This window comes from Sebastes fasciatus, chromosome 7, assembly GCF_043250625.1.
Source record: "Sebastes fasciatus isolate fSebFas1 chromosome 7, fSebFas1.pri, whole genome shotgun sequence".
Lineage (NCBI taxonomy): Eukaryota > Metazoa > Chordata > Actinopteri > Perciformes > Sebastidae > Sebastes > Sebastes fasciatus.
The window spans coordinates 17,769,893-17,792,998 of NC_133801.1; the positions used below are offsets into that span (position 1 = coordinate 17,769,893).

The 23,106-nt window shown below is 39.8% G+C and overlaps 1 protein-coding gene across 2 annotated transcripts; it reads left to right on the forward strand.

The window, feature by feature from the left end:
• Positions 1-834: 834 nt before the first annotated feature.
• Positions 835-19,659, forward strand: mnta (MAX network transcriptional repressor a). 2 transcript variants are annotated; one of them, XM_074641962.1, is made up of 6 exons: positions 835-1,173; positions 5,387-5,972; positions 6,343-6,384; positions 6,683-6,794; positions 15,926-16,118; positions 16,707-19,659. In XM_074641962.1, exons 1-6 carry the CDS (start codon positions 1,101-1,103, stop codon positions 17,495-17,497), a joined length of 1,797 nt encoding a protein of 598 aa, XP_074498063.1. In that variant the 5' UTR covers positions 835-1,100; the 3' UTR covers positions 17,498-19,659. The 2 variants fall into 2 exon arrangements, with proteins under 2 accessions (XP_074498063.1, XP_074498064.1); XM_074641963.1 differs by lacking the exon at positions 6,343-6,384 and having other exon boundaries at positions 836-1,173.
• Positions 19,660-23,106: the final 3,447 nt, after the last annotated feature.

Sequence of the window (23,106 nt, forward strand, 5' to 3'; positions counted from 1 at the left end):
TAGTATTTAGCATTTGCTGCTAACTAACCGTCTTTTGGACACATTTTGTTACGTTTTTCTAAAAAAAAAAAAAATGAAAAGCGGTCAGGTGAGTATTTATTTATTTATTTATCTTAATATTTTATTTAAAAGGGACCATGTACAGTTTAAAAAAATAAATGTCACCATTTGATGCACCGTACCAGATTATAGCTTTAAAGGTCCCATATTATAAAAAAGTGAGATTTGCATGTCTTTTATATTATAGTCCTATATAAATACTGTGAAAGTATCGAAACGCTCAATCCACGGGGAAAAACACAGAGCCCGTATTCAGAAATTCTGCATTTGAAACAAGCTGTCAGGATTTCTGCCCATTCGTGATGTCACAAATATACAATATTTAGACCCTTAACGTAATTTTAAACATAAACATTCTTAATGTGTCCCAGTTTATTTCCTGGTTGCAGTGTATGTGAATGACATCAGCTGACAGGAAGTGAACATGGACCCAAGCTGTTGCCTAGCACCAAATGCACTAAAACGGAGCGTTTCAGACAAAGGGTAAATACAGGCATATTCAGGCTGACAGTATGAGGAAAATAATGTGTTTTTTGAACATTACAGCATGTAAACATGTTCTAGTAGAAACCCAAAATACAAGTATGAACCTGAAAATTAGCATAATATGGGACCTTTAAATTGTGCAAAAATAAATAAAATAGAAATCAAATGAAAAGCGGTCAGGTGAGTGTATCTTCAGTTTTACAACTGTGACTCAGCTCATGAGTGGAGCTTTTGAACCCGTTGTTCCGTGTTTTGTGTCTCTCTCAGTGCTGATGCTGTGGAGGGAGTGTCTGTCTCTGTGGAGGCGGGTACTGAGCCGTGCGTGATTCACAAACCTTATTTGTTCCTACTACTTTGAGCGCCATCTTGTTTGTAACTCTTCTACGTGAAGTGGTAGAGTTTCTACTGAGGGGGGATCCGATTACCCTGTTTCTCCAGCGTTAGCTCTGGAAACCTCTCTCTCTCTCTCTGTAGTACTCAGGCGCATTTTGCTTCTTCATCGCCTCTCTTCATAAACATCTAAGCCACGGTGTGTTTTTATAAAGTGGACAGAGATGAGCATCGAAACGCTCCTGGAAGCAGCCAAGTTCTTGGAATTGCAAGCCCAGCAACAACAGAAAGCACGTGGTAAGTTGCATTTTATTAGTTTGTTTTAAGAACATCTGCAACTAGGAAATAGTAAATGTAAAAATACTAAGTCAGTGTAACGTGTCTTTTGAAGGATTTATATGTTATCTGTATTTATTGCTATTTTATAAGGGCCATTCATGCAACTAAATTACAGAATGTGTTGCTTTTAAATTAAAATATGACTGAGTGGAATATGTTTCAGCCAGTCTGGTGACATTTTAGTTTTACTTTCATATTCGTTTTAGTGTGCAGACGCGTTGCAGAATCATACAACATAGTGTTTTCACCTAAATCATAGAAGTCCTTACTAGCTATAATAAACATACACGGTGTGCTGCAGTATATCAGGAGGTTATACTGCATTGAAACCTGCTGCATTAGACAGACAGAGGGTTGTTATAATGGTAAAGCTGCACAGAAAGCATCACTGTAAAGTTCACACATCTTTTCTGCTTCAGTATATTTGTGAGTGGCTGCATGCACTAGCATCGAGGACATTTAAAATCAAATAACACAATAACATGCGGTGGATAAAAGGGCGGTGGCGCAGGGAAGCTGGGTTTTTTACATAATGACCTGACATCGTCCGCCGGGGGGATCAAGTGAGTCAGGCTTTCCATTCATGCATTATGTGCACACCTCAATCATTCACGCTCTTTAGAAACATACAATGTTGCAGTCCTTTAATATGTGTGCATACATGTTGCAGTTTGGTTGATTGTGTCTTGTAAAAAAAAGAAACACATTAACTCGCTGGCCTTTCTCGTGGAGCGCCTTTGAGTGTCTGTCGATGACGTGTTGCAGCCCGACCACGCCCACGTCTGTGAGCAGCAGGGGGTGGCCACGCCCCTTCCACCACGTGCGTGCTGGGCTACCCCTCCCAAAGATTGTTTATGAGGATGAGTCACTACTACATGAAGTCTGGAGACAATCTGCCCTCCTCATGCGAAGAATTAGTGGAGGAAAACAAAATTTTCTGTGCGTTTCACCAATAAGACAAATCAGAACAGCTCAATAAAACAAAGACATGCAGTGTGTCCCAACTCCCATACCACATACCAAGATTAGATATTCCTTTATTAGTCCCGCAGTGGGGAAATTTGCAGTGTACAGCAGCAAAGGGGATAGTGCAAAAAACAACATGCATCGGCTAACACAGTAAAAAAAGAGCTAAACAAAGTGTAACAAAATATGAACCAATCACATGATTGTCCATAGTTAATCGCAATTAATCACATGTTTTTATCTGTTCAAAATGTACCTTAAAGGGAGATTTGTAGTATTTAATACTCTTATCAACATGGGAATGGGCTTCCTTTATCGTATGTATGTATATATTTATTATTCAAAATCAATTAACAACACAAAACAACAACAAATATTGTCCAGAAACCCTCACAGGTACTGCATTTGGCATAAAAAATATGCTCAAATACTAATATGGCAAACTGCAGCCCAACAGGCAACAACAGCTGTCAGTGTGTCAGTGTGCTGACTTGACTATGCCTTGCCCCAAACTGCATGTGATTATCATAAAGTGGGCATGTCTGTAAAGGGGGGACTCGTGGGTACCTATAGAACCCATTTTCATTCACATATCTTGAGGTCAAGGGACCCCTTGTGAAAAAAGCCATGACGGCTTTTCCTCGCCAAAATGTAGCCTAAGTTTGGAGTGTTATGTAGCCTCCTTCTCAACAAGCTTTAAGCTCTAGCTTTAAAACTGAGCCCGCTATGACCTAAAAATCACAAGTTGCGTTAATACGTTAAAGAAATTAGTGGCGTTAAAACGAATTGCGTAACGCGTTATCGCATTTACTTTGACAGCCCTAGTTGATTTATACAATTTATTACTTGGTTTGGTGCCAGAAGGAAACAATATACAATAACATACACACAACATGTCACTGGCAATGTGGTATGTTTGGATTGTAATTTTGACGTTTGTTTTATACACGTCTTATAATTATTTTGCGACCTTAACTGAACCTGAGCGTTCGCGATACCTTAATAAATTAAGATTGATTGCTGTCATGCCCCTTCAGTCGTCCCCCGTCCCACACAGTGGCTGGATATTACTTATCCAGACTTCTATACATATCTGATTGAATCACGTCAGGCTGAGTGTTGTCTGTGAATAACCAACCTGTTAATAGCCAACTGTGTGATCTGTAGACTGTGATTTAGTTGGAGACGACAGTCTGATGCTGCAATTACATTAATGTATGACTGTACTACTGCAGCAGCCTCACAGGTTAGGTAAGGTTATCTAGCCATGCTAGTCACTGTCACCAACATCATTTAGAGGTTTACCACACTAAAGTGAATATTCACGTATCCTATGCGCCTTAAATCTCAGTGTGAAAGCCTTGGTTAACCCACTACACAACAGCTTTTTGTCATTTTCCATTTTCTCTACTGTGACAACGAGTTTTTTCCCCCCAAAAGGGAGCGCAGCCTTGGTGATACTGCTGGTCTATAGCCTGGTGCCATAAAGCCCCTCTATTATATATTTTTTAGGACATGGCAGGGGATCAAATCGGAGATCAGCATTTTTGGATTTACTGTTGGTACAACCAACTACAGAGCAACTCTTCGGCATAGCGTTATTACTATTACTGGTTTGTTTTAAGTAGAAGTTTGGAGACATGTTTCAACTTGTTCTGTTTACTCTGTTGCCGTCTACGAGTGACACGGGATTGTTTTCCCCCAAAAGGAGGCGTGGTCATGAGAAATTGACTAAAAGAAAGCTGAGAGAGCTGTGCCAGTGTTACGTATCCATCAACCGTCCTGCTGTATTAACAGCACATGTAGAACAGAGCTTCCACAACCATTAAGCCCCTTTCACACATGGACTGTAATCGGCAAACACTGCCAATTTTGCATGTCCTAAGTTGCTCTGTCAATCGCCCTACTTTTAGGGCATTAGTAACATTTCTATGACGTGTTCCCGCCTCTAATGTGAAGCTTGTGAACCAATTATTAGAAAGTGAAGCTGTAAATACTAAACCTGGACCATGAAGATCTTTTTGTAGCTACAGATTTGATTTTTTTCTGATGTCCCTCTTACGCTAATGACAAGATACTTATACTTTAAACAGTTGATATAGAAATTTTCCGTTAAGGAGACATATGTGTGAAAGCCAAAATGCTATTACTTTAGCGAGCAATTTCACAGATTCTGAAAAGGCCTGCAGTTCTGCAGCTTTTCTCATTCTGTAGATATTTGTAATATTCAGCTCAGAGTGAGAGCTCCTGCTTCCTCCCTCTCCCAGCTCCTCCCGCCATGCTGCATTGGGAGAGCAGAGTCCTCCCCCTCCTCCTCCCTCTCTGCTACTGTAGAGCAGGTCACTCTGAGAAAAGTAGGCCAGTGTTTCTCTATGTGCTGCAGTTATATAATGTCTATAGAAAATCCTCTTTTTTCTAAGTGCTTCATAAATTTTCTCTCAGAAAAAGGCACCCCTCAGCCGGACTGGTGTGTGCCGGCACCACAATACTAAATTATCAGTCTCTCATAACAGGGCATTCAACATGTTATGAAAGCTGGCTAGCACCGTAACCAGAACATCTTGTTCTTTTCTACTTTCATTCACTTTAAAGAGAAGATTTTTCAGTGTAACATGACATACATAAACAGCAGATGGTGACACACTGCACTGTTAAATATGATGCCATTAAATTGTTCATCAGAAGTGATTTAGAGCTGGAAATGTCTCCGTCCTCTTTCACATGATTCTTACAATGGTTAGATGTTCAGAAAGCTGCATCACTGTCCTTACAAATATTTTCAAAATGAGCAAAAAACAATAAATATGCACGTATGTATCTGCTTTACATAATGATATCTAATTTGCAGCTGTATTTTTCGGTCATAGTTGAGGCAAGCCTTAGTGAAAGGTTTGTGAAAGCAGAGCTATAATGTTGCTGAACTTTAAACTCCTAACTGCTAGGCAAATAGAACAGAAGATTGTAATCATATTTATATTCATTATGCGTCAGTCGCGACTGAAAATAGGCCCGTCTTATTTCCTCCTGCGTTCTTTCCCGACTATCTTAATCAAGGTCACGGTTCTATTATTGATTGTTTCCCTGTAATTTAACAAAACTAATAAACATTTTGTGTTGCAGTAGTGTGATTTTATAGTATCTGAAGTGTGTGTATAGGAGGACACTGTAGTAGTTGTTGTGTTAACCTGCCTTGTTTCTTCCACAGAGGATGAACTAAAGGAAAAGCAGCGTCTGGATCAGTTGGCAGAGCAGAGGCACTCTGATGTGAACTATAACTCAACAATCCACATCAACAATGTTTCTAAAGCGGCGGAGCTGCGCCCTGAGTGCCGCCCGGTGCCCATCCCGCCCTCTCTGCCTCCCCCCCCCATGCCCATCACCGTCATCCCCATCCCAGTGGTCGCCCCGAACCCTACAGCCTCGCCCATCCTGCCTGTCGCCACGCTCTCCCCTCCAGCTGCTCCGCCGCCTGCCGCCACTCTGCCACGCTCTCCACAACCCAAACCCGACCACCCGGCCTCTGTGCTGACCGCCAACCACAAACAGCTGATACAGAACCACCACCATCACCACCCGCAGCTCATCGGCCAAACTAGCAATGCTAAAGTACAGCAGCAGATACACCAGCAGCTGGCTCAACGCTACCCTGGTTCCATCGTCTCGCCCCCCCAGCAACTCGCCTTACTCCCTCAGTCGGGCCCTGTGGTCCAGCAGGGTCCCCTACAGAACGGCCCCATCAGCCGGGGGAGTCCTCCTGATGACCGCCAGCTAGACAAGAAGAGGCCTGGAGGGTACGTCTATTAACTTGTTTACATTATAAGTTAAATAGGACTACAACTGAGTATTGTTTTTATTGATCTGTTAATTTTTGTCAATCAATATATCAATCTATAAAATGTAAAGAGTATGTAAAGTAGCCTCCTAAAACCACTCAAAGCATTTGTCTCGTAATGATTTGAAATGGAGAAAAACAAGCAAAATGTAGCATTTGTGAAGCTGTTACATTATTGATATTTCACCTCTAAAAGACAGAATATTGTCACTAAACTATCTGCTAGCAACAAAACAAGAAAACTCTTCTTTGGTTGATTTAGATTACTCTTGTCACATTGCCCTTTTAAACACCAAATTCTTACTGTGCTCTCATCTGTGCTCTTACAGGGCAGGCACAAGAGAAGTGCATAACAAGCTTGAGAAAAACAGGTGGGTTCAACCTGTCTACCATAGGGCTTCCTTAAAGAGAGCGCAATCTGAGGTTATTTGTAATGTTAACTTTTGAATAATAGTGTACTAGTGACATAGTGTGTTTTCTCTGAAACTGACTGGTGTCTTTGTTTATTTGTAGCTGTTTTAATTTTAATGCTAAGCTTTATCTTTTTTTTAGTTAAGAACACATAATGAACATGTTGTTGTGGTAATCATCTGTTGCTAAAATAAAGCCAAGTGTGGCTCCGCCATTCCTGCTGTCTCAAATCCCCTCTCTGTGTTTTGTGTCTGTCAGACGAGCACACTTGAAGGAGTGCTTTGACACGCTGAAAAAGAACATCCCCAACATCGACGAGAAGAAGACCTCCAATCTGAGTGTGCTGAGAAGTGCGCTGAGATACATTCAGGTAAGACGAGTCTAGTTTGCTAATACAAAGTGTTTGTTGTATGTTAAGCAAAGAACTATAGCTAAACTACTATACTATGCCGGACCTTTATATAAATACCAATACCAGTGAAATTCCATGATAAATGTTTGATACCACAGTAAAAAACAAAAAGTAAAAATCCCATGTACCTCAACATACACTCCTTTATTACCGTTTGCATACAGGTTTTTGTTAGGAAGTTAAACAGGTCATAATTCACTCTCTAACATCTATTTTATATTGCTGTGAAAACATCTCCTTCAAACAACTGTATTGATTGAAGTTTCTCTCCAAAAACTACATTTGAACACATCATAACATTAGAATTTACCCAATATTAATTTTTTTCTGCATCATAATGTAACTTAATGTACCTCCGTACGTTAGCTGTTGGCTCCGTGCAGGATTGTGCTCTTAACAGCTAACGTTAACTAGCTCTCGTCCTGCCGGTTTCAACATGGATTTGTTGTTCAATAAGTAGCATTATCAGAGAAAAAATAGGGTGCATCCCCTGAAGGCGTCGATAGTGAGTTTACTGCGTCCCAAACACATTTTCTATCGTCCCCGGGACAACAGGATGTCATTAGTCTCGAGCCCTGACGGTACCTAAAAAAATGAGTACCGTCACGTTTTCAGAAATTTGGCATTGACTTGGTACTGAAGTATCGGTTCTCGTGACATCCCTACACTTTTTGTAGTATAACTACGATCACAACTATAATTATCAGGGCTTGCATAATCGGCTCTGAATTTGAAGACATAGTGATGTACAAATGTATTTTATTCTACCAAACCGTGATTATTTCCATTATGTTGTTCTGCTTTTCTCAAAAACATCCTTTGTTGTAGGAGGGAACAAGTTGCAGTGTTTTTTTCAGGGATTAAATTGATTTGAAAGGACACAAAGTACAACATAAGTGGATGATGGGTCGATTTATGTATGGGTAGTCTTTGTCTGTCCTAAATTGACATTTACTATTAATAGTCTGACCAAAGAATTTTGAGGCCTATTGAAAACCTCCTTTCTGCCACAATGTTGATTCATACCTCTCACTCATAGTGATTTCAGTCTTATTCTTCTTTTTCCTGCATTTCCTGCCTTTTGTTTTTCTGTGGTTAGATCCTTCTTGACTGAGGAATCTCTACCGTTTCCTCATTTGAACCATTTTCAAGCACCTCTGTGTTTAATATTAAGAATATGTCTGCAAATGGTTCATCCTGTGTATGCGTCAGTCTCTCTTTGGGAGAGCATCCTGGTTGTAAACAGCTGGTGCAAAGGTCCACCGCTGGCCTAGTTTAACTCTTTGCGTGTCATAGTGTTTACTTTGGGTCATTTCTCTTCTTCTGCTATAGATCAAAACTGTAGGGTGGCAGTTTTAAATCTGACACACTACGGTAGTTCACCCGTGGGCCCACGTTGGCATCAGGTGTTATAATTAAAGAATGGTCACGTTTTTATGTGTTTGTGTTGTAATTGTTGTAATTACATGGTCCAGGTGCACAGTGCTTATGCATGTAAGCTAGTAGAACCGTTTTTATTACCCGCCGCGATGACGCATGTGTCATCATGGCAAAATGTGGTCCTTGAGACACCTACTGTAGCGGGAACTACCATAGAAGTGGTTTTGAGTACAGTGCCAGGTGTTTATATTTCTGTCTGTGGACAGATTTTGTCACCGCGATAGCATCACAGCCGTGCAAGATGCAGTCATGAAACTTTACAGGTGTGTAGTTGAGATCAAAATGAAGGCCGAGTTTGAAGATGGGTGTGGTCCAAGCAAGGGCGCCAGATGTAGGGAGTACTTTATGCCCCCTGGCCTGATTTGGCGTCGTGGCTGGTGTAATGGTCTCTAGTTGTATTTACATTTGTCTAGTGACGAATGCGGTTTGATGTTAGGCGTACAGAATACTTGGGTACTTATTTGGTTATACTCAGCAGTAACATTTGGTGTGCACATTGATAGCCCTTCTTGGCTACAAGCTTTTAAGACCTCCTATGAAAGAACCCCCCCTGTAGTGTTCATATGTCTTCTCATTATATAAATGTGGTGCAGGTTAACTAATGTAAATTTTGCAGAAGACAGTGTGCTGCAGATTTGATGCTCTCAGAAGCAGCAGTCTGGTAATTCCTTTCTGCGCGTGGATACTGAGAGAAAGTAGGACAGCGTGGGTGCAGAGCTCGTCACCCAGTCTCCCTCCCTCTGCCCCCCCTCCCTCTCTGTGTGATTAAGCAACACCGTGTTAAGAGTGTTGTGTTCGACTGGCAGACTGACCTGCCTCTCTTTTCCTCCTATCAACAGCTGAGCTGGACAAGGGATATGTTTAAAGCAAGAAAGAAAGATCCCACTTCCTGCAAAAATGTTGCAACCTCATCATGACGAGCCCGACACACTTGTTAACGTATCCCATTTAAAAATTTTTTTGATGAGCTCATAAACAGTGTCACCAGAGCTTTCCAATTCTTAGCAGTGACGGGTCTTTTTTAACATGTAGCTTCCCGTTTATATACGAATGACCCGGTGCTGTAACGGTTTATCTCTTGTAGGTCAGAACAGTTTAGCTGCTTTTGTAAGTTTACTCGTGCTCACCTCTTTGGCAAGGTGGCTTATTTCATTGGCCTGGCTGGTGTTGTTTTGTTTAGGAAGGGTGTAGTAAAAAAAAAAGGGAACTTAAGGTGATGGGAAGCCAAAACAAAACACGTGCACGCACTCCTCTTGACATGGGTGGTACAAACGCGTGTCCTGCCTCCATACACCTCCCTCCCCGCCCCTGTCTTTGCCTTCCTCTGGGCTGGCAGCAGAGCAGCAGCCTGCACACAATAACACGCAGCTCAGATGAGGCTTTAGCCTCAGCATCGCATTTCATTTGATTTATCTTGCCTGTTATCTTAAGGGGTCAACATGGAAAATAAATGCAGTTGTAGTAGTTTTATCACTTGTCTACAGAAACTCACTGGCTTGTCCAATAGCTGCGTAGTTCAAGTTTCACTTCCTCATTCCAAGTCCAAATGACTCAGCAACTAACTGACCAGAACGCTATCATGCAGCTAGATTTTGCTTTTGGTTGTGTTTTGATATTAACAGAGCCGTACATGGGGGTTTTGTTTTTTACATCTTGTTCCTAAAGGCTTTCCCCTGAGCCTGTAGTGGTGCTGCGAAAGCCGAGGCTGTAAAATAAGCTTTGATGCATTAGAGCTCCTCCTTTCGACTCCCCCTCCCTTCCTCCCTCCATCCTGCCTCTCTGAGCTTTTAAGGCCACATGAACAACAAGCACATGGCTAGCCCGAGCTGCGTGACGTCACCCCCCGTGCTGGGCCCCCTCCCAGCTCTGCAACAGGCAGGACTCGCCGTACCACCAGGCTTAGTTGCCAGCAGCAGGGAGGGAACATGGAGCGGTAAACACAAGGCTCAGTTTACTCTGCTCGCGCTTCGTTTCCCCCCTCATCGCTGACTGAACTTGTTCCTCCACTGCTCATCCCGGAATGAAACGTGTTGTGCCATCTGGTGGGGAAAATCTGAGTAAAGAGTTGGAGGAAGGTGGATATGTGTTTTAATATTTGTAGCATTGTAAGTAAATTACATTTGATTGTGCACATAATGGCATATTTCCTTAGAAGCCTTGCCTTAAAACAAAGCACTGCTTTGACATTTATTATTCATTCAGCCTTAAACATTAAAAATAATCAGTCCATGGCAGTCAAGGTCACTACTCTTTAATATTTCAAGGTTTTTTAAGGTCTCAGCTTAGTCTTTGTGAAAGTCTCTGTGACACTCAGTTCCTTCTTTTATGGTTTTGAGTAGGGCTGTCAAAGTTAACGCAATAAACGTTTTAACGCCACTAATTTCTTTAACACATTAACGCAATCAATCTTCCGGAGGTTGTAGCAGGCTCAGTTTTAAAGCTAGAGTTAGAGTATCATATGAAACTAGAAAACCCAATGAATCTATTGGTACCATGTCATACTAGCTTTTCGGGAAGGAGGTTAAAATACGCTCCGAACTTGGTAAACTGTCATGGCCATATTCAAAGGGGTCCCTTGACCTCTGACCTCAAGATATGTGAATGAAAATGTGTTCTATGGGTACCCACGAGTCTCCCCTTTACAGACATGCCCACTTTATGATAACCACATGCAGTTTGGGGTAAGTCATAGTCAAGTCAGCACACTGACACACTGACAGCTGTTGTTGCCTGTTGGGCTGCAGTTTGCCATGTTATGATTTGAGCATATTTCTTATGCTAAATGCATGCTGTGAGGGTTTCTGGACAATATTTGTCATTGTTTTGTGTTAATTGATTTCCAATAATATATGTAAACATATATTTGCATCAAGCAAGCATATTTGACCACTCCCATGTTAATAAGAGTATTAAATACTTGAAAATCTCTCTTTAAGGTACATTTTGAACATATAAAAATGTGTGATTAATTTGCGATTAATCACGGACAATCATGCGATTAATCGCAATTACATATTTTAATCGATTGACAGCCTTTAGTTTTGAGTCAAGAAGACTGCAGTCAAATTAAACAACTGTTACATTTGCTGTGGCACATAAGCATGTATGTATCTCTAGGGAAATGATGACTTTCTGGGAAAAATATCTTTACCAGCAGGGTTGTCTCCTGCCCAGTTGTTTTATATGATAAGAACAGTTATGTACCAGACCACAGCTATATATAAGTGAAGTGCACAATTGTTGTTGTCTCACAGTACTCTTTGACTGCACCGGAGAGTGGTCTGGCCTATCGGCCAGTCCTTAGCCACGATGAGGTAAATAGGTCAGTTATGACCAGCACAAGCTTGCACACGAGGAGCGGTGTGCAAAAGTAGCATTTTATTTCCATAGACAAGCCTTGTATTGTTGAAGTCGGACACCATGTGAAGTTCTCGGTTGCAGCTTGAAGGCACAGTGATACAAGGGTTTATGGTTACCACTCTGTCACAAGACCTCTGTGTGCAGAAGCCTGATCAGTCATCCAGGCTGTGCAGCATGTCTGCAACGTGGCCTCCTGTGCTCCTGGCCCTTTAAGAGAACCCAGCCTTGTGCCGTCTGCTGCAAAAGTGAGTCAGTGAGTACAGCTTGTATTGCTCTCTTTCAATCCCCCGCTATCTGCCACCCTCCCTCTCCCGTTCTCTGTGGGGCCATGTGCTCAGCACTCGCATTGCTTGTGACAGCGCTTGAGCAGTGTTTACCTTCCACACACACTCGCACACATAATGCAGCCTATCGCTGTACTGGTCTAGATTTTCACATGCAAACAAGGCCGCGGTGGGGCTTTGTCTCTCTTGAAGGAGGAGGTTCAGAGGCTCATGTGCAAAGAGACAAAAGATACTCAGCACATTGTGTCCTACCAACCTGGTGACACGGTAAACAGGGTGATGATCCATCTGTGACAGACTTGATGTTCAGGTTTACATTGTTAATCTCAGACTTGCTGTTTCTCAAGAGACAAACACAGTGTCTGCTCTGTCTCCCATCAGCACTGTAACGGGGAGAGTTCAGTGGGTCTCGGTGTTTGTGGAGCATTTCTCTCCATGAGTCATAGTTTGTGGCATGCACAGTTGTGGTGCTGCTCTCATAGAGCTGCCTGCTTATACATGAGTGTAAAAGGGAGGCGGCCAGCCCTCGGTCCACGTGTCACATATTTTGTACGCTCTTCATACCATTTCATTCTCCCCCGCTGACAACTTTTTTTTATATAGATGCTGTGTGTGAGAAAATCTGTTCTCCATGCGTGCGAGTAATCATTTTCATTATTACACCCATGTGTAAAAGAAATCTTAAAAAGCACCTTTGGCACATGAAGGTGTGCATGGTCTTTTAGGTTTCCGAGGAAACCTATGAGGTTTTCATCTGTTTCCATGACAACCAAAGATGGGGGCATTTCAGTACATGATGTGTTGAGACGGAGGATACTGTTAACGGGTTCAGACTGAAGTACCGATATCATCAGCTCTTCTTGACGGAGAGTGGCTGTTGATGGCTGGTCTTGAGTTATGCTGCAAATGAAATACAATAACTTTCCAGTGTGTGTGTGTGTGTGTGTGCGACTGAGTAACGACGCAATACTTGAATTCTTGTGGCTTTCTAGAAGCACTCGAGCACTTTCACAAGTAATGAGATGCATAGCAGACAGCAGCGTTTCCTCCTCGTTTGTCTTTAACAGAACTGAACAAAGACAATTTTGATTCTAATTTAGTGTTTGTTCATACTTTGAAACCAGCATTTAAAACAGAGCTAGACTCATAAGTCTTCCAGGTTAGTTAGTTTATTAGAGATATATCAGTGTATGTGTCGGCAGATAAGTAACAAAAATTGCACACAAGGTTTGAGGTAATTTAGAAAGAGTCACAATTACACATAGTTGGTTTTCTCAGTGTATTGGCCTATAATGTAAAGGAGAATTCTTCACATTAAATGGCTAATTTATGTGGATTTGATTGGGCTTAATTATGTTCTTGTCATGGCGATCTTCTGCCAAACAAATTTGTGAACAGGACTTCCTCTGACTTTGTATTTGTGTGTTCGAGTGACTGAAAACTCCTCCAGTGGGATGCAGTCCAAGCACAGACCGCTTGGCCCGTGCATTTCTAATCCAGGATAAGGACTAGAGACAGGTGCTGAATTACACAAGGCCAGACTTTTGTCCCTCTTTGCTATTTATGTACACACTGTATATTGTACTGTAGATGCACACGCACAGACCATGCTGATAGAAAGCTTTCTACATAGAGCTCAAATTAGCCAAACACAACACGTACATATAGATGCCAGTTTTGTATAGCCCAATATCACAAATTTGCCTCAAGGGGATTTACAATCTGTACAGCCTAAATCTGGCACAAGATGACTTGTACATGTACTATACCTCCACACACACAGATACACGGTGGCATGAACACGAACAGGAAGTCCACCCTTTGAGGAAATGGCTTTATGATCCTGAGTCATCAGGTTACTGGTAACAGATTTCGCACAGTGTCATTTCTCTGAGCCTCTCCCACCGAGGCTAGAGTCTGTGTCGGATACTTTGACGGAGCTGAGCTTGACAAGTAGTAAATTATATGAAGTGTTCAATTTCATAATACTAATCCGCGTAAATACTACTACTAAACAGCGTAACTCTATCCTCCTGTCTGTATTACCTTAGCCAGTAGTTATTTATTTGGGAGTAAGTTGTGAATTAGTTTAGGTTGTTGCTGAACATTTCTTTGTACATTTGCATTATTCTTACAAAGTTTGTGTAAGTTTGTCTTCCTCCTGTTGCCGTGTACAGAGAAGTCCAGCTCAGTTTGTGTGGCCTTGTTTTGCCTTGTGTCAGCTGATGGGTTAAGGGAAATTGGGTCACAGAGAGCCACTGCCTGGAAGCACCTCCTACTTCCCATACTCGTCTCTTCACTCCTTCCCTCCTTTTCCCCCCTCCACCTCCTGCTGCCCTTGTGCTTCTGTAGCTCTGTTATTTTGCTCACTGCACACAGGCTCTGGTCGCAGTTTTTTAAAAATCATTTCTTGGACCTATTCCTTATAAATCAGTTGTTAATTCTGGTTTTCTATTGAGGTTTATTGGTTTGATGTGCTTTGTTTTTGAGCAGTAGACACTATTTTTATGCCTCCACGCTGGTGACAGCCATGGCCGGAGGCATTATGTATTCTGGTTGTCTGCACGTACCGTCTGACCCATTCTTGTGAACGCAATATCTCAGGAATGCCTGGAGGGAATATTTTCAAATTTGGCACAAACGTTTACTTGGACTCAAGGATGAAATGATTAGATTTTGGTGGTCCAAGGTCAAAGTCACTGTGACCTCACAAAACACTTTTTTGTCCAAAACTCAAGAACTCACATGCTAATTATGACAATTTCACACACATGGCTAACAGGATAAAATGAAGTAGTGATGACTTTTTGGACAGAGATGGATTTAAAGTGCAACTAGACTTGTTGGTGGAGGCATACAACCGTGACATGGAAATTCTAGTTGATTATGTTTTGCATTACTAATCTGTAATGCAAAACATAATCACACGGTGCCTTTGTGTATCAAACTCCGACTCACAGAGAGCAGAGGACAGAAGCAGTGCGCCTGTGAATGACACCAAAACGCGGTAGAGACTCTCTGTGTAACCAAGCATAGTAATTTATTACATTACTATTTTAGTACAAACGTTTACCCACCAGTGTGACTGATTTACTAACCAAACAGAAAATCTACCTGCATTTTGGCAGGTTTGAATTTCAGACCCTGGTTAAAAATAAACATACTGTACTTCATTACATTTGTTTATTTTCTTCTTTTATTTGGAAGTTCCATATAAACAAAAACATACAGAAAAATGTCTTAAAAAAGCCATAGTATAGTTTGCCGTAAAAATGTCAGTGTCATAAAAAGTCGTAGTATAGTGTTATGTGTATAAAAAGAGTCATTGTATATAGTATGTCAAAAGTCATAAAAAAAGATTCATAGTATGGTATGTGACAAAAACTAATATTATATGAAAAATGTCAAAAGTCGTGTCATAGTATGCCATAGAAATGTCATAAAAAGTAATAGTATGTCAAAAAATGATACTATAGAATGTTGAAAAAAAAGTCATAGTATAGTATGTTATTCAAATGTCAAGAGTCAGTATGGTATACGACAAAACCTGTAATAGTATCATCAGTCATAAAAGTGATAGTATGTCGAAAATATGTAATAAAAGTAATAAAGTCATAGTATAGAAAATGTCAGAAAAAGTCATAGTATGCCATAGAAATGTCATACAAACTGTCGAAAAATAGTTATAAAATAATGTCGAAAAAGTATATAAAATAGTATGTTGAAAAAAGTTTTAAAGTCATAGTATGCTGAAAAAAAGTAAGTCTAAAAAAAGTCATAGTATGTTGAAAAAGTCATAAATCCTACAGTATGTCAAAAAAAGTCACAGCATAGTATGTCAAAAAAACGTCATCGTATAGTATGTCATACAAAATGTCGTGAAAAGTCAAAGAAACAAGTTGTACATTTACTGGTGGCAGCTCACACCATCATAGAATCACCCACTTGATGATTTTACAACCTAATGATTTAAGAGTTTTACCATCTTGTGCTTTCTCCTTTCAGACGTTGAAGAGAAAAGAGAAGGAGTACGAGCACGACATGGAGCGACTGGCCAGAGAGAAGATAGCCACACAGCAGCGATTAGCAGAGCTAAAGAACGAGCTGAGCCAGTGGATGGATGTGATTGAGATCGATCGCGTCCTCCGACAGACAGTACAGCCAGAGGAGGACCAGGCCTCCACCTCAACTGCCTCAGGTACACTGACAGGCAGGGTCGGATTACTGCCGGCCTAGAGCAGGGTTTCCGCCAGTGTATTGTAAGCCAGGCCTAAGCATCGGGGAATTATGTACTTTTAAGATGTTTTTTAAAGTAAAATGTGTTATACAAGTAGAATACTCCTTTAAGGAATAACTCCGTGCGTAGGGTGTGGGCTTAACGTTAGCGAGTGTCTGTGTGCAGCTGAGAGAGACAGAGGGAGAGCGAGGTAGCGTGTGACGGACTGACAGCAGGTATGAAGTAATAGCTGTAAGCGTAGCAGTGCATTGTGTGTGTACAGGCTCGCTTAAGGTGAGCTGTAAAGGTGGACCAGTGCCAGACGCCGCCCGTCTTAACAACTTTTCTGGCGGAAACCCTACTACAGGGATGCCCCTTTATAAATATTAAGAATATATTTAAAGTAATGTTAATCTATGTGAATCTTTAACAGTTAAGACCAGCAAAATGACCCACTAACTACAGCACCAAACCTCCTTTATTGTGTGGATTTCATTAAAATGAAATACTGCAAAAATGACATTGCATCTGATAATACTGAGTTAATTATTTCCTCTGTTGGTGTTGCAGAAGGTGAAGACGTTATGGATGATGACCTGGAAGATGAGCCTGCGTCGAGAGCACAGACTGCCTTACCCACCGTGCCTCAAACCATGAAACCTGAGCTGCACAAGACTGCAACGCCCATTCAGACCCCGATCCTGACACCCACCACTACCTCCTTCATCACCCAACACATCTCCGTACAGCACAAAGTCCCGCTGCAACAGCCTCAGCTCCAGCCGCTGACAATGACTCCTGTGTCCAGGCCTGCAGCCCCACCTGCACTCGCGACATCCAGCACTCCCATCTGCCACAGTCAGACCTTGATCCCCACCCAGACGCAGATGGTGACCGCGCCCAGCCTACACCCCACAGTTATTGCCCACGCTTCAGTGTCCCATCCCTCAGTCATCCAGGCTGTCAACCACGTCATCCAGGGAGGGGGTCCCAAGCATATTGCCCACCTGGCTCCCTCCACCGGCACTGTCCAGTTAGCCCCCGGCCACCAACCCATCGGTCACATCACCGTTCACCCGGTGGCTCACCTGAGCCAGCATCTCCCCGGCCTCTATCCCCAACCGGTGGCGGTCACACAGTCGGCTGTGGTCGGTCACATCACCCACACCCTGAACCACGCTCACCCTCGCATGAACGGCACTGCGACCGGCCAACCGAATGCCACCATCGTTGGCAAGCAGACAGCAGTGAGCGCCCAAATGGTGGCCCACCACCCGCAGCTGGTGGGTCAGACAGTGCTCAACCCTGTGACAATGGTGACCATGCCCTCCTTCCCCATCAGCACTCTGAAGTTGGCCTGAACGCTGCCAACAGGACCACCAGGCTGGGAGACGGAGACGCCCCTCCATAGGGGACAACCACAGGCCTCAGACCGGGCCGCCGACAAGTGAGGGCATGGGAGAGTTGCTTGACACCTCGCTGATCCACAGAGTTCCACTATCATTCAGAAGCATTACAGCTGATATATAAAGCCGGGGAACATTCCTACAGAAAAACCTCTTTCAATACAAGTCCACCACAGTGTCCTGGATTCTTGATCCTGAATTAAGGATGTGGTTGATGGTCATCATGTCGAGTGTGTGTGTGGCGTTATACGGTGGGCAGATGTTTAGACCCTCACTTGTCATCCGTTGTTACAGATAATGGAGCAGAAGTAATTTTCACATGAGTTTTACAGCTACATCGAGGAAAATGTTGCGCTGCCAGTACAGTGTCCAGGTAAGCACCGTGTTACAGTGTACATGTAGGTTACTGGCTGGTGGCTAGACTCCCCGCTATCACTGTGACTGCTGTGGATTAACCAACAGTAGATCATGTACACAAGAGGCTACATCGGGCTTCGAGGGCTGTGACAGTGTAGGATCAGACTGCTAGACCCGCCATAACCAGCACATTGGGAATGTGATTTAGAGGAACTCCTCCTCTCCAGCAGAGGCACATGCTTCAGGGCTGGAGCAAAATCACGGACTGAACTACAGCTCCTGAACAGAAGCTGCAGTCCTCGGTGACGGTGCGTAAAGCAATAGCACCCACTGCTGGCTGATTGCGTTCAATGTACTACTACCATCCCTGTGACAATGAAAGAAAACCTTCCAGTGAAGTATAATGCGGATGGATAGCGTTCAAACAACGGCCACTTCAAGTAAAAGAATATGCAGTTTTGTCAGGGTTTAGTGTTGGTCACTTAAATTGTTACTTACATCTCTAGCATTTGTCCTTCAAACTTACTGGCGACTGTTCACTGAGCACAACTTTTAGGATGAAATCACAGCAGCTAATATATTGAATATTTTCGCCATATAGAATCCGTTCTACATGCCCCCTAAATGTAAATGCAACACAGTCGTGTGCTTAAATACTAAACGCGTGAGATACAAACTCAGATGCTACGAAGCGAGGAAGATGAATGTGAATAGATAAAAAAAAAAGGTCCATAAAATGTAGTAAAGTGTGTTTCTATGCTGTCTTGCAGGGCAAATGGTAGTAGGATGTGTGTTTGCATGCTGTGAATGCATGCCAGGACTGTGTTAATTAGTAATCTTGAAAGCGAGGAGCCACAGCGGTGCCGTCTGTTGTGCTTTGCGGACTTCGACAAGTTACAGTTGAAAAAAGTTGGGTCATCCATAACAGGTTGGGATCGGTATGAAGTGGTTTCAACAGCTGACACAAATCCAATCGATGTGTTTCAAGACTATCCTTTTCCAAAGCTAGCACTGTGAACATTTAAATTAGTCTCAATGAGCAGCAGTTTAGCGTAGCACTTGATAGAGCAGCAACATGCTGTGCTCTCCTTATTTAATCTGAATGTACTGATCTGTGAAAGGATGTGGAGTAGCGAGCACCCCCCTCACCACCCCCCCTTTTTTAAAAAAGAAAAATGATTACTTTATTAAAGTATCACGTGTATGTAAAGTGTAACATTTAATACTGATTTTTTTATTTTAAGATTTACTGTTGCTTGTTTCATCTGGAGACTTTTTAACTGTTCAGTGTAAATTTGATAATTGTTTTTTCTGGGACCATGTACAGTGCTGTATATCAGGGGGTGACGAATACAGACCTTTTCCCACCTTGATATCACATTCGGAATTTACCCCCATAATTGTTTTTTGTTCTGATGCAATATGATTGAAGCAGGGACTCTTAATTTTGTTTTTAACTAATTCATTGCAAAAATAAGGTAACTTTTTTCACCGTCATATTTTATGCAAATTATCCTGAACAAATCCTAATGAAATCATATTGGAGCAAAACAAAATGTGTTAAATTGAACACGGATTCAGATACCTGAAGAAGCAACAATATTTGTGTTTTCCCTATGGAGAAAGTTTAAGTTGTATATAGCCTGTAAATGTTGGGCTGCATTTAAATCTAACTGTATTATGTAAAAAGCTGGGGAAAATATGTAAAATTGAAAATTTATAAAAAAGATACTTAATAAATTGTATTATGTTTACAACTATCTGAAGCCATTTTTGTTTTTAACCAAATCATATTTTTTTATTTTCTATTGCATCAATACTGTTTGACTGTTATTTCTTGCTGCAATTAAGAATTGTTTTTATACGATACTATGACTTTTTTCCACATACTATTATGACTTTTTAAATCTTTTCGACATACTATGACTTTTTTTTTATTTTAAACATATTATACGATGCCAAATTTTTTAGACATACTATACTGTGACTTTATTTATTCAACATACTATGATTTTTTCCCAACATATTATATTGTGACTTTTTTTAATTTTTTCGACATACTATACTTTGACTTTTTTCGACATACTATGACTTATTTCTTCAACATACTATGACTTTATTTTTTTCGACATACTATATTATGACTTTTTCAAAATTCTATATGATGACTATTTTTTGACACACTATGGTATGACTTTTGACATACTATGACTTTGTTTATTTATTCAACATACTATACTATAACTCTTTTCGACCTGCTATGACTTATTTTTTTGAAGTTATATATACTATGACTTTTCTTCGACATACTATGACTTATTTTTTCGACATACTATATGATGACTATTTTTCGAAGTACTATACTATGACTTATTTATTGGAAATACTATACTATGACTTTAAAAAATTTTCAGCAAACTATACTACGACTTTTTTTCGACATACTATACTATGTTTTTTTTTATTTTTTCGACGTACTATACAATGACTTTGTATTTTTTTGACAATATGAATTATTTTTTCGACATACTACACTGACTTTTTTCAACATATACTATGACTTTATTTTTTCGACATACTATACTTTTACTTTTTAATTTTTTCGACACACTATACTATGGCTTTTTTCCATGAAATTTTTCTACACACTACTTTTTTTTTCAATGAAATTAATGTACATACTATATTATGACTTTTTTCATGAAAGTTTTCGACATACCCTACTAAAGTTTTTTTTCCATAAAACTTTTCGACATATACTATAATTTTTTCCATTACATTTTTCGACATACTATACTATGAATTTTTTCCATTACATTTTTCAACATATTATACTATGGCTTTTTTTCCATGAAATTTTTCTACACACTATACAATGACTTTTTTTTATAACATTTTTTGACATACTATACTATGACTTTTTTGTCAATGAAATTAATGTACATAGTATACTATGACTTTTTTCATGAAAGTTTTCGACATACCATACTATAGTTTTTTTCCATGAAAATTTTTGACATACTATATTATACTATGACTTTTTTTCAGGAAAATATTCAACATACGAAACTGAGTTTTGTTCCACGAAATTAATTGACATATTATATGACTTTTTTCATGAAATTTTTTGACATACTATAATTTTCTTCCATGACATTTTTCGACATAGTAAACTCTAATTTTTTTTTCATGAACATCTTCGACACATCTATGACCTTTTTCTCATGAAATTTTTCGAAATACTATACTATAACTTTTTTTGCATGAATTCTTTCGACATACTATGATAGGATTTTTTTTGCATGAAAAATTTTGACACACTATACAATGACTTTTTTTCATGAAATTTTTCGACATACTATACTATGACTTTTTTCATGAACATCTTCGACATACTATACAATGATTTTCTTTATTTTTTCGACATAATATATTATGACTTTTTCCAACATACTATAATATAACTTTTAAGCATTTTTTAAGCAAAATTTTCAACATACTATAATAATAATGATTTTTTTCGACATACAACACTGACTTTTTTTCAACATATTATACTATGGCTTTTTTTCCATGAAATTTTTCTACACACTATACTATGAATTTTTTTCAGAACATTTTTCGACATACTATACTATGACTTTTTTTGTCAATGGAATTACTGTACATAGTATACTATGACTTTTTTCATGAATATTTTCGACATACCATACTATAATTCTTTCTCCATTAAATTTTTCGACATACTATACTATGACTTTTTTCATGAAAATTTTCGACATACTATAATAGGAGTTTTTTTTCCACAAAATTAACCGACGCTGTACAATGACTTTTTTTAATGAACATTTTTGACATACTATACTATGACTTTTTTTCAGGAAAATATTAAACATACTATACTATGACTTTTTTTTCCACGAAATTAATCGACATATTATAATCTGACTTTTTTCATGAAATGTTTTGACATACTATAATTTTTTTCCATGAAATTTTTCGACATACTATACTATAATTTTTTTCCATGAAATTGTTCAACATACTATATTTTTTTTTCCATGAAATTGTTCGACATACTATAATTTTTTTTCCATGAAATCTTTCGATATACTATACTATGACTTTTTTAATGAAATTTGTCGACATACTATACTATAATTTTTTTCCATGAAATCTTTCGATATACTATACTATGACTTTTTAATGAAATTTTTCGACATACCATACTTTAATTTTTTTGTATGAAATTTTTCGACATGCTATACTATGACTTTTTTTTCATGAAATTTTTTTGACATACTATACTATGACTTTTTTCGACATACTATAGTACTTTTTTTTCATGAAATTTTTCGATATACTATACTATGACTTTTTTTTCATGAAGATTTTTGACATACTATAGTATGACTTTTTTTGTCAATGAAATTAATGTACATACTATAACTTTTTTTCATGAAAAAAAATCATACATTTTTTACTTTTTAATACTTTTAAAGACCTGCAGACACCCTGTTGTCATACAAAACATGACTCCCATTATTAAAAAAGATGAGGCCACATTACCTGAGATGCTGTAATCAGCTTCAAAGGAAGGCTGTGTTACCTGGCAAACAAGCCTACCTTAGAAATTATGCTTATGTCATTTTCCTTAATACCTGATATGAAATATGTGTAATTTGGTAATAGGTATAAAAACCAGGGAAGCAGTAATTAAACAAAAGTTAAAGCTGACTCACAGTTCTTGTGTTCATGTAGCTTCATCAGGAGCCCTCCCTCCATGGACAAGATGGCATCAGCTGTCATCAGCAGTCAGGGTGCCCTTAGCTTCAACAAAGGCTCATTACTTTACAGGTTAACACTCAAACAGCCTCTTATACACATAGCTAACAATATAGATTAATTTTGGGAGATCTCTAGAGATGCACCACAGACAAACTAGCAATTGACTCCAGCTGTTAGTTAGCAGCAGGTCATCTGAGGAGGCATGGCCACACCTGGAGCTGCCTTTAATTCAGAACTCCATAAACAAAAGTCCTAATTTGACTGTAAATTACAGTATGTCGCCTAACACACACTGTGTAAATGGTGGAAAATCTAATAGTTGATTAAAATGTTCTACAAGTTAAACTCATTTATTAAAATCAAGCCATAGCATTCAATTCTGCTTACATTTCCACAACATGAAAGCAAAACCCAATGTG